Here is an 18349-nt window from a genome sequence, read left to right on the forward strand (position 1 = left end):
TCCTCTTATATCACGACTTTTTTTTATTATTTCAGAGAAAGATCCTTGTCTTTCCAGCCCATGTAAAAATGGCGGAAGCTGTATCGTCGCTTCAAAAGATAAAACTGGTTATCGTTGTCGCTGTAAACCTGGTTATCGTGGGCATAGATGTGAAGGTAATAAATAAACAAATAAATAAATAAATAAATGAATAAACTTCAATTCGTTTTCTCTGTCACTTCTGGTTAAAGAAATTATCCGTGTGGCTGCTGAAAAAAAAGCAGCCTGCTAATTGCCATTGCAAGGATAGTATTAATCACCTTGAACTCTCTATCCGCTGTCCACTACTTATTATGTGGCTTGTGTTTGTAGCCGATATAACGTGCGCTCTGAATGGCCAATTCTAGACCATTTTTCTCCGGTGATGTCCACGAGCCGTTTACGGGTCTGCAAAAGCAAAGCAAAAACCGGGTCAGCGGTGCTCATGGCGGTCGGATGTGCTTTTACGATCTCCTGCTACTTCACGTTATTTTGCCTGCTTTTACGAGCTTCAGCAACTGACTACAACTACTCTGGGAGTCCACTAACATCTGTGACTTCCAGCATATCTGTTGATCTACGAATTTTATCTGAACGACAATTTTGTGACGAATTATTGATACTTCCATCTGGACCACGTGGCGGCCATCTTGCTTTGGAAGGACGGCTTCGACGAATTAGGTATTTTTCCATACGAATTGCTTACCATACGAATGGAATTACTACAGTCAATTCATCTCCCTTTAAAATTATATGCAGCGGTGATGTTGAAACTAATCCAGGCGACGAAACTGTCGTTAATTCGTCTTCCAATGCAGTATCTTCAACCAGAAATCTTCGATGTTTACTACTCAATGCCAGAAGTTTGAGAAACAAGGTTCTTGACTTGCAAGCCTTGTTGCTGGAGAATTTTTTTCCGGTCATAGCTATTACAGAAACATGGCTCGACGCTAGCTTCATGGACTTCGAATTGGGTCTGAATGATTACTCTATTCGTCGCAAGGACAGACAAGATCGTAGAGGTGGAGGTGTCTTACTAGCGGTACATACAGACTTAATTTCGATACGAAGAAGGGATCTGGAGATCGATGACAGAATTGAAACCGTAATGGTGGACATTTGTCAAAAATCAATGGACAACATCCTATTTGGAGTCTGCTATAGACCACCTAGTGCTGATATGGAATATTCCCTCATATTACGTCAATGTCTGGAGAGAATTGAAATGACTAGATTTGCTACCTGCTATCTTGTGGGCGACTTCAACTTCCCAAGCATTGACTGGTATGGTTTGACTCCCACCTCAATCGATGCATGTACTGTTGATTTTTGTGACGTGCTCAACGATCATTTTCTGGTTCAATGTAACTTCAATCCAACAAGAATGCTAAATGAAACTGATGGCAATATTCTTGATTTAATTCTGACCAAAATCCCTGATTTGGTTAGTAATGTTGAAGTACTGACTGATCATTTTAACTCTGATCATTTTCCTGTCAGCTTTAGTACATAGTAGTACATTTTGAGTTCACAGCAGTGGGTAAACCGTTTGTGCTTAAGCAACTTAAATGCCTACTGACTCAAGAAAGCTACAGGTCTAGATGGTCTACCTGCTAGACTTTTAAAGGACAGCGCAGTTGTGATAGCTGATTGTGTAAAACATTTGATAAATCTTTCTATTGAAACTGGTGCAGTCCCGTCTGAATGGAAGCAAGCAAAGGTTGTACCCTTGTTCAAATCTGGAAACAAAGATGATCTGGACAATTACAGGCCTATATCAATTTTACCGATCTTGTCGAAAATTCTGGAGAAAGCTGTCTTCCATCAGCTACATAGCTACCTATCAGAAAACTCTCTTCTCTCGCCTTATCAATCGGGGTTTCGCGCAAATCATTCAACTCAGTTGGCCGTTACCTTCCTTACAGATAAAATTCGTGGTCATATGGACAAAGGGCTATTGACGGGGGCAGTGTTTATTGACCTGAAAAAGGCTTTCGATACTGTTCCTCATGACGGTCTTTTAAACAAGTTGTACAGATATGGAATTCAAGACCAGCCTCTCTCGTGGTTTGAGAGCTATCTCACTAACAGGACTCAGAGAGTGTCCATTGAAAATCACCTTTCTTCTGCCGCCAACATCAGTAGCGGAGTACCTCAAGGTTCCGTGTTAGGGCCTCTCTTGTTTATTCTTTACATAAACGATCTTCCTTTGGCCGTTGGTCTGTCTAGTGTTATGTTATATGCCGACGACACCGTTATTTTTACTGCTGCTTCAAACATTGACCAACTACAGCTGAACTTAAGCCTTGATCTCAATAACGTCTCTAACTGGTTAACAGCGAACGGTCTTTTCCTCAACCTAAAGAAAACTGAGTATGTTTTATTTGGAACTCGGCAAAGGCTAGTCAGATCTGAATCTCATAGTCCGCTTTGCATGGAAGGAAAGGAAGTCAACCAAGTAAAGTCATTCAAGTACCTAGGAGTCTTGCTAGATGAGTGTTTATCTTTCAACGATCACATAAGCTATTTAAGGTCAAAAGTTGCTAGCAGACTTGGCCTCCTGTCACGATTACGAGGTTGTTTAACCACGGAAGCAGCAAATAAGATCTATTTGTCCACGGTGCTACCGATATTAAGCTATTGTGATACGTGCTTTTGCCCTCTGGGAAGCACTAACAGAAAGACTCTTGAACGCCTGCAACGACGAGCTGCGAAAATCGTATACGGTTTTAAACCTGACATAACCACGGAAACAATACTCGAGAACCTACGCTGGCCCTCTCTTACAAAAACCATGGAAAAGCACTGTGCACTGTTAGTTAACAAGTGCTTGGTCGGAGAAGTTCCTCTATACTTTAAAGACTATTTCCTGTTACGCTGCCAGAGCGACAACCAACATGTTTTTAACAGATGCACTAGATCGTCAATCACTGACATTATACTTCCTAAATTTCGTTTAGATGTCGCTAAAAAGTCTTTTTATTATCATGGTGCATGCACATTTAATAGCCTTCCAACGAACATAAAGATTTTGCCACCTAAGGAACGTTTCAAGGCTATCTCCGATTTTTTTTCTTAGGTTATTTTTTAGAACATTTTCAATTCGATATCCAATTTTTATGAGAACGCTATTACCTTTTTAAGCTTTTTAATGTTTTTAAACATTTCAGCGTATCTTTTAAAGTAGTTAGTTTTTTTTATAGATATATATTATTTATACATGCTCTTTTTATTTTACGTTATACAGGGCCCCCGTTGATACCAGTCCTGCGACTGAAGGGGTCACCCTGTTTAAATATCGATTATTATTATTATTATTATTATTATTATTATTATTAAAATTTTGTCTGGTCGCCCTCGTAAGACTATCCCAAGGAAGGTCTACAATTTTAAGAAGGCAAACTTTACTAAACTGAACGTAGGATTGTGCCTTCTTGGAAGAGGACGTGGACATTTGTACTGAAAGAGTCAACGATCTATTATTGACTGCTGCTGATATGTGCATTCCAACCTTTACTGTAAGAAAGAAAATTAATCCTCCATGGATCACCAAGGACATTCTCAATAAGATCAAAAAGAAAAAAAGGTTATGGAGAAAACTTAAAGCTCATCCATCAGAAGCCTTAGCAGAAAGTTTAAAAAGTTACCAAGATCAGTCAAACAGCTTATAAGATCTGAGTATAAAAGGTATCTGCAGCACCTGTCCAGTCAACTGAAGGCAAACCCAAAACGATTTTGGAGCTACCATTCAATTAAGTCGAAATCAAAAAGGCTTCCTGAAGTAAACACTTACAACGGAAAATCTGTGGCGAAACCTCAAGAACAAGCTAATTTATTCAATATTCACTTCCACTCAGTTTTTTGTAAACAGAGTACTCGGGTACCAACTCCAAAACAGATTGACTTACAAGACTCAAGACTTGATGTCCTCACCAACCATGTGACACGTGGCACTAAAGAAGTTCAAAAATTGCTTAACCAACTTAATGCTAATAATTCTTGTGGAGTTGATAAAATGCCTGCTCGCCTACTTAAAGAGACTGCTGTCACATCTGCAATTCCCCTGAGTGCACTGTTCAATTTATCATTCAATCAGGGACGCCTACCTAAATTATGGAAATCAGCAAATATCACACCTATACATAAGAATGGTGATTGAGAGCCAGTAGAAAATTATAGAGGCATCTCACTCTTGACTATAATTGGAAAATTCCAGGAGAGAATAGTGTACCATGCTATTTATAATCAAGTTATCAGTTTTATACACGACTCTCATCATGGGTTCCTCACTGGTCGCTCTTGCACTACCCAACTACTCTTGGTACATCATGACTGGTTCAAGGCCTTGGATAGGAGTGGCCAGGTCGATGTAGTATTTATTGACTTTTCAAAGGCTTTTGATCTTGTCTGTCATGACATTCTCTTGACCAAACTTTATAAATATGGTGTTCGCGGAGTATTGCTTGATTGGTGCAGAGATTATCATGTTAACAGATCGTCAACAGCGTGTAGTAGTGAAAGGAGAGGCTTCTGATTGGCTACCTGTAACCTCTGGTGTCCCACAAGGTTCTTTGTTGGGACCTTTATTTTTCATAGTGTATATCAATGATTTACCTGGGGTAATTAGTAAGGGCAGTTCAATCGCTTTTTATGCTGATGACAGTAAAATGTACAGGTTATTAATACTCAAGAAGATCTGTCTAATTTTCAGAGTGACATAGATAAAATATCAGAATGGTGTAAGAGGAATAAGATGATAATGAACACTAAGAAATGTAAGATCATGCACATAACCAGGAAAAAATCACCTTTAGTTGGGGAATATTTTATTGAAGGTCGACCCTTAGAAAGTGTCAATGTGCACAAAGATTTTGGACTGTTTACTGCCGGTGATCTCTCATGGAATCAACATATAGATAAAATTACTGCTAGGGCTAATAGAGTGTTGGTGTTATTTGTCCTCCGTATTTGCGAATACACAACAACTGGCGACGAGGATGGGATCCAGCTAAACAAGCACAAGCGGTAAACGGAAGTGGGCTCGTGAAATTCACGTGAGAAGTTTAACGACACGACAGAAAATGCCGGACGAAGCACCGAACACGAGTCAAACCATTGGCAAAGTGACGAAGTATGTTGTGGGGACGGATTGGGAGTCCTACACCGAACAGCTGGATTTTTACTTCCTCGCAAATGGCGTTGGGGATGCCAAGACGAAGAAGGCTGTTCTTTTGACGAACCTCCCTGTGGAAACTTATCAATTGGCGAAGGATTTGGTGGCTCCCGCGCAGCTGAAGGATGAAGCCATTACGTACGATGTCATCGTGGAACGAATGAAGAAGCGACTTAAACCCGAAAGGTCAGCACTGGTCGCGAGGTATGAATTCGATAACCGAGCCAGGAATTCCGGTGAGTCAGTTAGTCATTATGTAGCCACTTTGAAGCACTTGGCCACGGAATGCAAGTTTGGAGAAGCTGTGCGAACTGAGCGTCTCCGTGACCGGTTAGTCTCGGGTATTCGCGACCCGAAGATGATTACTGACTTGTTGAAAGTAAAACTCGCGGACCTTACTTTTGAACTTGCGGTTCAAAAGTGCCTAGCTATAGAGCAAGCTAATAAAGATGTTCAAGTGCTTCAGGGAGAACAAGGGCCAGACACTCCAGTCAATAAACTTGACACTGCCCAACCTAGGGAGGGACAGGCTCCACCCAAGTTGCCACAAAAGACACAGGGTTCCCGGGGTAAGGACACCAAGCCACCTAAACCTTGCTACCGTTGTACAGGGTCACACAACTCGCAAAAGTGCCCCTTCATTAAGGAACGCTGCTTTCACTGTGACATAATTGGACACACACAGCGAGCATGTAAGAAGAAACAAGCCACTCAACAAGTTACTGTCGCTGGAGTAAATGTTATGGAGGGTGCTGATTCAGAAGAAAGCGATGGGGAATATGGGGAACTTTACCATGTTTCTGACAGTAAGAATAGAAAGCCCATTTCTCTTGAAGTCTACCTCGAAGGTCGACCTGTGATCATGGAGCTGGATACAGGTTCTGCTGTGTCAGTTGTGAGTGAGGGGGTGTATAAGGAGTACCTGCGTCATGTTCCGTTAAAGGACACCCCTTTGAAGTTGCGTACGTACACGGGCGAGTCAGTAAAACCTATGAGGTTTTGCTATGTGACTGTGCAGTACAAAGGGCAATCTAAAGAGCTTCCAATTTACGTGATGAAGAACGAGGGACCCACCCTGTTTGGCAGAGAATGGCTGGAGTCCATTCAATTAGATTGGCCTTTACTTCAGTTAGAAACATCAGACACCAATCCAGCCCTGGAAGAAGTTTTGAACAAACATACAAGTGTTTTCTCGGACGGTCTAGGCAGGATGAAGAAAATTCAGGCGCGGGTCCAGCTAAAAGAGAGTGCTCAACCGCGATTCTGGAAAGCCCGCCCGGTAGCGTTAGCTCGTAAGCCAGCAGTGGAGGAGGCGTTGAGAGAGCTAGAGGCTGAAGGGGTTATTAAAAAGGTGACCACTAGTGAGTGGGCTGCTCCAATTGTGACCCCTGTGAAGAAGGATGGTAGTGTTAGGGTGTGCGGTGACTTCAAGGTGACAATCAATCCACAGTTGGATGTGGACGAATACCCTCTTCCACGCATCGATGATATTTATGCCAACCTTGGTGGAGGTACATTGTTCAGCGTTATTGACCTGCGTCATGCCTACCTGCAAATGGAGGTTGAGGAGCAATCCAGGCCATTCCTTACCATCAACACAACCCGCGGTTTGTACCAGTACCAACGTTTACCTTATGGCGTGGCTTCAGCACCAGCCATTTGGCAGCGGGCCATGGACCAGGTCTTACAGGGTTTACCAGGGGTCTTCTGCTACCTGGACGATATCATTGTGACCGGCAGTACCATGGAGGAACACCTTGAGCGGCTGGTTGCGGTGTTGAAGAGGCTGGAAGAGTATGGCTTGAAGGCAAACCGAGAAAAGTGCAAATTACTCAGAAGCTTTGTGGAGTATCTGGGACATGTCATCTCTGCTGAAGGACTGCACCAGTCTCCCAAGAAAGTCAAGGCCATCACCGAGATGCCAACACCGCAGGATGTCACACAACTGCGCGCTTTCCTAGGCATGATCCAGTATTATGCCAGGTTCTTACCAGACTTGGCTACCCATCTGGCTCCGCTGCATCGGCTGTTACAGAAAGAGGTGAAGTGGTCTTGGGGAGCTGAGGAAGAAGCTAGCTTCAGAGTGGTGAAAGAGATGCTTCTACAAGACAGGGTTCTCGTGCACTATGACCCTGACTTGCCACTAGTTCTGGCCACAGATAGCTCCTCTTATGGTCTTGGCGCTGTCTTGTCACACCGGTTACCCTGGTTACAGACCATTAGCCCTTGAAGTAAATAATGGATCCTGGAAAGGCCGTGCCAGTTACCGCAGCAGCAAGGATACAGCGTTGGTGTCTCTTCCTAGGCGCTTTTGCATACAGCATTGAGTTCCGAGGGACCAAACAGCATGCCAATTGTGGTGGTCTATCCCGCCTTCCGCAACCACGGGCACCTGTTGACAAGCCAGATGAAGTGGAAATGTTCCATACGACTGTGGTCGAGGCCTTACCAGTCACCGAACAAGAGCTGAGAATGCAGACTCGGAGAGACCCAATACTTTCCCGTGTCCTAGAGCTCGTGCAGTGGGGATGGCAAGAAGCAGAAGTCCACCCAGAGCTAATCCCTTATGCTCATCGTGCGCGTGAAATCACGATCCATCATGGGGTTCTGATGTGGGGTAGTAGAGTAGTCGTCCCAACCAAACTGAGAGAGAGAGTTTTGAAAACCCTACATGAGGGTCACATCGGTATGGTCAAGATGAAAGGTCTGTCCCGGGTTTACGTTTGGTGGCCAAACATTGACAAGGACATCGAAGGAGCAGTCCGAAATTGCGAAGGATGTCAGGAGACAGCAAATAATCCAGCTCGTGCACCCCTGCATCGATGGGAGTACCCTGCCCTTCCCTGGCAAAGACTGCATGTTGATTTTGCTGGGCCATTTCAGGGGAAGATGCTGATGGTGGTGATCGATGCACACAGCAAGTGGCCTGAGATTTTCGTGCTGGAGAACACCACTGCTGAGGAGGCCGTGAGTGCACTGCGTTCCCTGTTTACCCGCATGGGACTTCCCGATCAGATTGTGTCTGACAATGGGCCCCAGTTCACATCAGAAACTTTCAGGAAGTTTGTTAATGCAAATGGTATTAAACATGCCACTGGTGCACCTCACCACCCCTCGACCAATGGTCAGGCAGACTGGTACAGAGACTGGTACAGAGTTTCAAGAAAGCCGTGAAAGCGGACAAGTCTGGAAGAACCCTGCAACACAAGCTTGACAGGTTCCTGTTAGCATATCGATCAGCTCCACATGCAACCACTGATCTTAGCCCTGCACAACTCCTGTTAGGCCGAAATGTCAAGACAAGGTTGGACCTAATTAAGCCCGACATTCAAAGAGAGGTCAACAAAAAGTTGCTCCAGCCAAACAACAGCACCTTGAAGAGTTTTGACCACAGCCAGAATGTTTGGGTCCGCAACTACCGTAGAGGTCCAAAATGGGTGCGGGGCACAGTCATTGGGCAAACGGGTCCAGTCTTGTACACAGTCAAGGTAAATGACCAAACCTGGAAGCGCCATATCGAGCAGCTACGAGATCGCAACATCTGTCCATCTGCAACGGAAGTGGTGAATGATGGTGCTGTTCCTGAGGAGGTGGAGCATGGAGTGCCTGCTGTTGTGGGGTCCGAGTGGAAGGATGTGCCGCCCCTGGCCGTGAGACCAATAGAGAGGGTCACCCCCCTGAGCCTGAAAGTCAGCGACCGATTCCAGAACCTGAGTTGATTGCTACCCGCAGCGGTCGAGTTGTCAAAGCACCCACCAGATTGAAAGACTATGTTTGTGACTAAGGAGAACTGTACTGTTGTGACTGTTTTTACAGTACCGGCATTTTACCTGAGAGACTTTGTTATTTGTTCTTGAACTTTGTTTTATTTTTGTTTTGTTTTGTTTGTTAACATTGTTTAGTCTTAAAAGGGGAGGAAATTGTTAGGTTTTCCCGGTTGGACTCCCTGTTTGTCACGTGATCTGTTTTCCATATTTGGCCTCCCACGAGGTCCTCGCGTTCAGTTGAATAAAGAGTGTTCCGCCATCTTGGTTTAGTCTTTTATTTGTCCTCCGTATTTGCGAATACACAACAGTTGGGATTGGTTAAAAGAACTTGTGGAGATCTCAAGGACATTGATACAAAGAAAACACTATACTGTGGTCTTGTGCGACCTTTATTGGAATATTCATGCGAAACTTGGAACCCTCATACAAAACGTAACATTGATAAATTAGAGTCTGTTCAGCGAAGAGCCACCAGATGGATTACTAAGTCTGATGATGATTACGGTCTTAGATTATCGAAGTTAAAATTGTTGTCTTTATTTAATAGGAGGTTTATTAGAGATACTACATTTTTGTTTAATGTAATTAATGAGCGTTATGATATAGATATCTCAGACAAGCTCATATTTTGTAAGGACAGAAGCACAGGCCACAACTTGAGGGAAAATGACACACAGGATCTTGTCCCAAATCTAAGTAGGACTAATGGTTTTAAATATAGTTTTTTTTTAACCGGATTGTTAATGAATGGAATAGTTTACCTAATCACATTAGAGAAGAAAATTGTATTGGAACTTTTAAAAGGACTGTTTTAAGTTATCTTATGGATAATTAGAATATTTGTATATTTGTATTTGTATTTGTATTTGTATTTGTATTTGTATATTTGTATATATATTTTAAATTTTGATAAGTGGGCACATCCCTAGTATGGTGCCATTGCGCTTTTGGTTGTCTCCTTCTCCACTGCTTTTTGTTTGTTTGTTTGTTTTTAGTTAGTTATCTTAATTTTTCATAATGTATTCGTATTGTATGGAGTAAATTGCAATAAATAAATAAATAAATAAATAAAAAGCCATATAATAAACAACTTGTTAACCTCAATCGATTGTTCGGTAAAGATCTCAATCCTTGACCTTGCCGTATTCACCTCGCCATTGTTTGGGCAATAAGGCAAGGCGGTCTCACTCACGGCACGGTTAACAAGTAGTTATTAATATCGCCGTAATTTGCCCGTTCCTCGTTTGTTATTCTCTTTACTGTAAGGCAAAATTAAATTTGGATTGGCGTATTAAACTTAGTTTAATTAAGATTAATTAATCAGGCTATTTTACTATTGCTGGAGCTGGAGTTTAATATTTAGGCGCATAAAAAACGAAAAAGACTGTCCAAGGTATATTACGAACCTATTACCTAGAAATACAGATAACAGGAGTGTCACCAGAGCTAACCGCTATGGAATGTGTAATTTGGTGTGTCCACGTTATAATAGGGAAACTGAAGGGAGGGGGAGTACTTTTCTAGTTCGTGGGTTTAAGCTTTGGAATGCGATTCACTCGATAAGAAAGACACCGTTGACGCCTTTAAAACTGCTCTTAAAAAATACTTTTTAGCCTAGTTTCTATGTTACGTGTATAAATGTCTTTTCATCAGAGAATTCTGATGTATATACTTTCTCTCATTTCCTAGTATTTTACATTTTTAATTTACTGTATTGGTCTTAGTATTATTATTACAGTAGAATCTCTATTAAGCGGCCCCCTATTAAGGGGCCAACTTTTATTTGGCGGCCAGCGGCCAAAGTCCCAGACAAATTGTCAGCTATACACTGTAATAAAAACATCTATTCAACGGCCACCTCTATTAAGCGGCCGCGGCCAGCTCTTGCCGTCCCAAGCGTGATTTTGTTTTCTTTTATACCTCTATTAAACGGCCAGGGAGATTTGAAGGTGGACGTTTTTAGCCAAATAAATCTAAAAGAATGACTGTGGAAAAGCAATCGTTTCTTTGGCTTTTGTTGACGTTATGGACCGTATTATAACCATCATTGTTCTACTTTTTCTCCACTTGCATTTGTTTGTACATATATATTTGATAAAGTGAAAACTGGACCACGCCCAATGTTGTTTTCGGGTGAACCTCTATTAAACGGCCACCTCTATTAAGCGGCCAGTTGTCTCGTCCCCGAGAGTGGCCGCTTAACAGAGGTTTGACTGTATTTGTAATTTAGATTGAGGGCCACTGGTTTATCAGTTTTTACTGTCGTGTGCTACCCTCAAAAAATAAAATTGTTACTTTACAGGAATACCTACAACAAGACCAACAGGAATACCTACAACAAGACCAACGGGAAGACCTACCACTAGATTAACAGGTAACCATTCCTTATCTTTAATTTTCTTCTTTTTTATGAAAGCAACAGGCTAGAATAGATACAATGGAAACGAAAAAACGTGTTAAGGTAACGGACAACAGTTCTTCCAATAACCATGTGTTACTGTGGATAATAAGTACTGCTGCTCCTCGTGGCTCCGGGAGACGTTGAATGAATGACAAACCCGATACGTGTTATCGAACGTCAACTAACAAGTTGTCTCTTAAAAACACTAACATCAACACAAAAAGGAAAAGTAGGCAGTGGAAATTAATATACATTCTCAGAGTCAGGCACGATCTCTTTGAGTTGTCTTCTCATGGAATAAACTGATTTGGTTGCCTCATATTTCGTTTGATTATATGATTAACACAATCCTTGTGACAGTAGATTTTTAGTGGGGAAACATCATGTTCTCTTTGTCTTTGTAAGGTTCACCTGCCCGAAAGATTTCAACTACAACTGCAGGAAAGTCCACCACTCCATCTGGCACAGGACGAGTTACCACACCAGGCGTTATTACGAATATAGGTTGGTTACTTCAAAAATCAAACTTTGCATAAGTTGGGTAAAAGCAATAGCATTAGGTTTAAGTTATGTGAATTTCGTCGTTTGACCAGCTCAAAGTCTTTACACCCTTTATTCATTTCTATGCATATCCTCTCACGTGTTTGTTTCTTTAAAATTTCTTATTTCCATGGAAAATTCAACGGCATACATATATCTTATGAATATACTTTAAAGATATTTTAACATCTTTATTGTATTTTACGAGTTCTTTATCTTTTAACCATACATCTATCAGTGGTACATGTATGACTACATTAGAGTGTTGGTTGCTCTTGGGAATACAAGGCAAGAAAGTTTCCTGAAACAAAATCGGAAGAGGACTCTAACACCTTCTCTGAGGAGTGGGAAGATTAAATTCTATTTATATGCAGTCCATAGAAAGCCGATACAGTATTTGAAGCCATGGTATTGTAAAATTGAGTATAATAAAAGTTAATTAGAAGTCAGTTAAACGTTAAATCCTGTTTTCGTTTCAGACGGATTCAGAATAGAAGTTGTGGAGTACATCAACCGATTCCGACGACTCCACGGCGCAGGCCCGCTTATCCTCTCGACTCGCATTTCCATAGCCGCTCAGAACTGGGCGCAAACGTTGCTCAGTCGTGGCACCACGTCGATAGATCCGAACACGAGTTACGGCACGAATGTCTTCTCAAAGGTTGGTGCTCAAACGGGATTGGCTCAAACGGCTGTGGTCACATGGTACACTTCAGTGAAGCATTATGACTGGGCGAGACGACAGTTAAAAGTTCTCGCGTTGCCTTTCATTCACCTTATATGGCTCTCAAGTAACTTTGTAGGCGTTGGATTGACCAGGTCGCGAACTGCAAAGTTTTTTGTTGTGGTGTACTTTGACCCAATGCCAGGAAATAAACCACCATCTTTACTGAAAGACAACGTTCTACCATACACAGGTACATTCACAAAATAAGTCAAAGTAACTCTAGTAAAACGGACCTGAATGTCTCAAAGATGACTTTTTTTATTATAGCTCTTGACATGTCTTGCGTATTATTCTTATCCTCTTACTCTTTTTTTATGTTCTGCTTAAGTTAAAGTGTTTTCAAGATTTACATTCCTTTAATTGACTAGTCACTATGTAATCCTGTTAGTTAATTACATTCTTCAATTCCCTTTTATTAATTAGTCAACAAGACGTAATCGAGGACATTTTATAATGAGATTTGCTTTCTCTGATCTAACTACCTTACGTTTTGAAATTTTTTTAGATGTGTTCATCCTGCTGCAGAGTGGTGAGTCATTTTTTTATATTTCTTATGTTTTATATTTTCGTAATGCATCCGTAGAGTTGCTGAATGGCACCCGGCTTATTAATCGTTATTCTCCAACATGACATTTGGCAAAATTGTAATTATCTAGTCGCATTCGTCTTCTGTTCTATTCACAACATTTGTTTGATTATTTACAGTATCCTCATTTAGCACAGTACTGATGATAAATATTCTGACCCAGTGAATTATTTATTTTATTTCATTTTCTCTGTAAATTAAATTAAATCAAATTAGCCAGGCTCTAGAGAGCGGTCTTCATATGAGTGTCCAATAGCGATTGGTTTTGCATCAACTACGCTACACGACTGGCTTAAAAAAAAACTCGCGCCACTATGTCATCCAATCAAAAGTAAAACCAAAACCCATTGTGACTCGCTCGCACTCTTTTTCCCGCGTTTCACGTCAGCTATATGAAATTACTTCGAGTTTTGATTGGTTAACTGTATTCTTGTCTGTGTCCTTTGAAATTGGTTTTGGTTTTACGACACTCAATTGTAAACCGCTCTATACATACAAGACTGAGACGTTGTTTAACACTGTGCTGTTTATTTAATAGCCATAGTGTCTTGCAACCCTGGCTATACGAATGAAGACGGCACTTGTTACAAGTATCACTCAGACAAGCAGAATTGGGACGGAGCATTGTTCCAGAGCGCAAAGGAAAACGCTACCTTGATATCGTTTCACAAGACATCAGAGGAAACTTTCGTACAGAAACTGGTCCCTACAGGAAAAACAGGTTTAATTTGGACAGGCCTGAACGATCTGATTACTGAGGGAACTTATACTTGGTCTGACGGCACCAGCGTCGAATACACCAGCTGGAAAGTAAACGAACCAACTGGATCAAAAGAGGATTGTGTTTGCATTGAAATGTCCAGTTACGGCACCATGTCCGATGCTCCATGTACTGAGCCTCATACTTACATTTCAAGGCAACCACTTGAAGGTGAGGGCTTCACTTCAAGATTATTGATAATTTTTGAGATAGATTTTTTATAATAGGAACAAACATATTTTCTTGTAGTGACCACCGTTCGTACGAAGTGGAATGCTATTTGATCGGACTGGGAAACGTAATCGTTTCCTTTCTTTCCCTTTTTTTTAAACTGCATACACAAAAGAAAAAGATCTCAATGAATGAATGATATATGTTTGCCACAACCTGATGATCCATCCTCGCCCTTCCTAAAATTAATACTTGCAAATAAACACGAAAGATACCAAGACAGATTTACAGCTAATAACAAAGACAAGACAAAAAGACAAGTATGAACTAAAGCAATAATTTTCATTCACGAAAACGTTGTCTTCTTTTGAAAACAAACATTTCAGGTCTCATAACATATCGAGTGAAACTTCAGCTGGTTTTCTTACTGTGGACAGATGACTATAGCCAAACGACCACACTATCGTATATGGAGCTGAAACAAAAGATAGAAATACTGGTAGGCATATAGTGCCGTAAATGGATAATTGATTCCCTTTATATAACCGCAGCGTTACAAATTCCCTCAACATAATGTATTGCGCACCCCAAGACATTGTGGACCTTTTAGGGATAATGTAAACAAAAGACCAGCCAACTTCAGAAGTGGTATTCTTGAGCCCCGGGACCACCTATTGACCACCTGGTCACTCCTCCTCCTGGTGCAGTTAATAAAATTTATCCCTAAGCCTGAGTACCTTACCAGCTAGGCTGACGCAATCATTATCTAACTCTGGTTCTCGTTACACGTAACCATAACTTTGTTGCATTTCTTTCGTTGCAATTGTATCTTACAGGAAGAAAAAAAAAAAAAAAAAAAAAAAACAATACAAGAACAATAGCCAGGGCTTGATTGCTTGACCCATCGGCTTTATCATGATCATCATGCATCATACAACATGAAGGGCTGCAAAGAACGTTCAAACTTTCTAGATGGACAATGTCGATATAGATATAGATATTTCCTATTTTTATGTTTATTATTTATCTTTTTTACAATCTTCTTTTCAGCTGTTGGAAATTTTTAAAATCGACACTACTTTTGTATCGGGATACGTCGAAGAGTTCACGTAAGTAACAGTTCAAGCCGCAATATTACTGAATTGAATAATTTTCAAAGCGAATCTGTTCAATAATGGTGATGTTTACAAATAATATATTATTTCTTATTTGAAATTTAAAAAATAGTAAAAGTACGAAGCCATCCCCTCAAACAACAACCAAACCAACAAAGCCCGGAATAACGACACCTGGTTCCCAGACCACCACATCGTCTGTCTCCGTTGCAACTGGCAGACCAACTGGCAAACCAACGACCAGACCAACACTGTTTTCACCAGGAACCACGCAGGCCACAACTCCGGCTTCAAAGCCAACTTCGAGTGGGACCTCCAAGTAGGTTGCTATTTAGTTTTTCTCAGCCAATTAAACGATTATTATGCTACAAGTCGAAGGCTGCTCGAGTATGTACGATTCTGAATTGTCATTAGGTGTGCAAACAACAGAACGACAAACCGACTGACCAACGAATAGACAGACGCGCAGGCTGAACGACAAACAGATGACATAGACAGCCTTCTTCATCAACTGCTTTATCTCTCGGTAATTTGTATTTGTCATGGTGAAATAATGGTGCCTTATAACTTGCCTTATAACTTGCCTTATGACACTCTCAGCGTGGTCGTCTAGCCAAATGGCATTTCGGCAAGTGAATGAGCAGGATCATATAATGATCAGTGATACGACTCAATTTGTCATCGCAATCCATATTCTCTCCCTACTTCACTACAAACTGTCTCAGTGGAAGTCATTGTTTCTTTAAAGCCCGCTACTGGTTAAGTATATTTTTTGCTCGAATTCGCCAGTGTGAAGCCCACAGTAACAGTGTCAACCATTCTGAAGTTTGGTCCTGGTGTAGCTCCTGACCCAACTAAGCCACTTCAAGACCATTTGAGGAAGAACCTTGGGCGACTTTCAGCTCCTTTATATCAGAAATCCCTTATTCAGTCTGTTAGGATAGTGCATCCAGGTATGGATTTTACTTTACATTTTCTACATAGATATTGTTACTGCAAAATGATAGGTTTTGCATTCGCGATCGTTGACGTGGTTCTCATTATTTCCTAAGATGTTTATGTAAACACGTTAACACAATGCCTTTCAGATCATGACTGTCTGTAATAGCGATTTAACTCTTGATCTACCAGAAGTGGGCGGCAAGGGAAGAGTTCAGTGAAGGCTTTCTATTTTGAGAAAGGGGACCGGGATTTTTGACGACGCTATCAAAATAATTTTGCAGAAGCAGGTGTATTTTGCAGATAAGAAAATGTCTTTCTTACTTTAAGTCTAAGGCAAGTGTTGCTCGTTGCAGGCGTTCCACCAGCGGTATTGGGAACTTGCACCTCAAGCTGCCTCACAACCTGCGTCGTGTCTTGCAACCCATTCTGTTGTAACTCTAAAAAAAAGTATTTGAATCAGATGGCTATACAACCACCAAGACCTGTACAGCTACCGTGTATCCCTAGTGCTGACAACATTTGTCCGCCTCAGATGAATCCCCCTGTAAAGGCAACGAAAGTAACAGATCCTCCACAGCATATAATTCATCTGCCACCTCCGCAGATGCAACCACCATGACGTGGCTCCTTTATATCATTATAAAAGACAAAACATTCCATAGGCCATTTCCGAGTTACCATGTGCCTCTGTTTCAAAACGAGTCCTCGTGCAAAACCTTTCATATGAAAATGACTTTGATTTGCATGAAAATGAACCTGCCTCAGAAATGGCCTATTGGAATGTCAAGAGAACTAAAACTATTTCTATTCATTATGTTTGCAGAAAAGACATGTAAAATGCAGTTCATGGGTTAAAAGTTAGTCCGCCGTTTAACGAGCTGTTATAAAAACCCAACGATCGAAGAATTGTGCATTTTGTGTATCTGTATTCTATTTACAGCATTTAGTTTCCTTCACTAATTTTAGGATCTCAAGAACATTACAATATTTTACAGCTTGTGCTGATAGTTATTGCCTTCTATGTTTAGCAGTATTAAATCCGTTTTTTTTCTTGAAGAAAGTGTCGACTTCTGTGTCTGGATCATCATGTAAAAGCTCTCTTGATTATTAATTCAAGAGCCCTAAAACTATAGTGTGTTATTTTTTTTATTTTCACTGTCCTATATTTTCAGTCTGGTGGAGGCATGGTGGCCTCATGGTTAGTGCGCTCGTCTCGGGATGGAGCGGTCCGGGTTTGAGCCCAAGCCAGGGACATTGTGTTCTTGGGCAAGATAATTTACTCTAGCAGTGCTTCTCTCCATCCAGGTGTACAAATGGGTACCGGCGAATTTAATGCTGGGGGTAACCCTGCAATGGACTGGCATCTCATCCAGGGGGGAGTAGAAAAACTCCTAGTCGTTTCATGCTACGAAAACAGGGATAAGCTCTGGCCTGATGGGCCACTCGGCTCGTTTAATTTGCAGACTTAACCTATATTTCCAGTGTAGTGACTGAAAAAGGAAAAAGAACTATTTGGTCAGGACTCACACTACATGGTTGAAGAGATTCAGTCACGGGTATACGAGTAAGAACAATACAAACATAGCATAGGCAGCTCATAACACCGAAAAACGAGATGAGCAACCCAAAACTAGGTTAACCTGAGACAAAAGGGAAAACAAACATAGCCGGTCTTTAGAACCTGCATGGGCAGGGTACCATAAGTGTTGTTTAGCAAATCCCCATGAACCACGAGAGTATTTTGTAGAACCCCTGGCTTGCTTAAAGTCAAAATAAAATTCAAAACAGTTCGTCCAGTAGACAAAGCCGGTTTGCCGTCAAAAGCATAACGTTCAATGACTTTTTTTATTTCAAAAGAGCGTAAATTTTACTAGATCGGGAAAGGACAAATTATGGGCACACCTCTTATCATCTGATTGTTCAGTTTTTTGATACAGCCTAAACTAAAATAAACTTGTGGAATTGCAGGTTTCTAAAAATCAATTTTAAATAAACAATTCTTCGAATCTGGACTTCTTTTTCGTAGATAATGAATATATTTATGTACTACAATAAAGACTCAACTAATGGCTGTACTGTGCTAATAACTAACCTTGGTGAGTACTTATGATGTACTGTAGCTGTAAGTTCTAACTCATTAGGGCCTTTC

At 41.1% G+C, this 18349-nt stretch overlaps 1 protein-coding gene across 1 annotated transcript; it reads left to right on the plus strand.

The window, feature by feature from the left end:
- LOC110052704 (uncharacterized) lies at positions 1–18020 on the plus strand. Its single transcript, XM_089271162.1, has 11 exons — positions 1–155; positions 11261–11332; positions 11765–11863; positions 12379–12816; positions 13132–13155; positions 13751–14143; positions 14530–14642; positions 15194–15252; positions 15371–15577; positions 16048–16211; positions 16554–18020. The coding sequence occupies exons 4-11, from the start codon at positions 12762–12764 to the stop codon at positions 16817–16819; spliced, it is 1281 nt and encodes a 426-aa protein (XP_089127288.1). The 5' UTR covers positions 1–155; positions 11261–11332; positions 11765–11863; positions 12379–12761; the 3' UTR covers positions 16820–18020.
- The last annotated feature ends 329 nt before the right edge of the window (positions 18021–18349 follow it).

Source organism: Orbicella faveolata, unplaced genomic scaffold (assembly GCF_042242905.1).
Source record: "Orbicella faveolata isolate gen_17 unplaced genomic scaffold, um_ofav_v1 contig_1, whole genome shotgun sequence".
Classification (NCBI taxonomy): domain Eukaryota; kingdom Metazoa; phylum Cnidaria; class Anthozoa; order Scleractinia; family Merulinidae; genus Orbicella; species Orbicella faveolata.

Bases quoted from the DNA above. Each gene is read 5' to 3' on its own strand.
- LOC110052704 (XM_089271162.1), top strand. From the start codon at position 12,762: ATGCCAGGAAATAAACCACCATCTTTACTGAAAGACAACGTTCTACCA. The intron at 13,156-13,750 runs GTGAGTCATTTT...TTTATTTAATAG, and splicing joins GTTCATCCTGCTGCAGAGTG to CCATAGTGTCTTGCAACCCT. The intron at 16,212-16,553 runs GTATGGATTTTA...TGCTCGTTGCAG, and splicing joins TGTTAGGATAGTGCATCCAG to GCGTTCCACCAGCGGTATTG.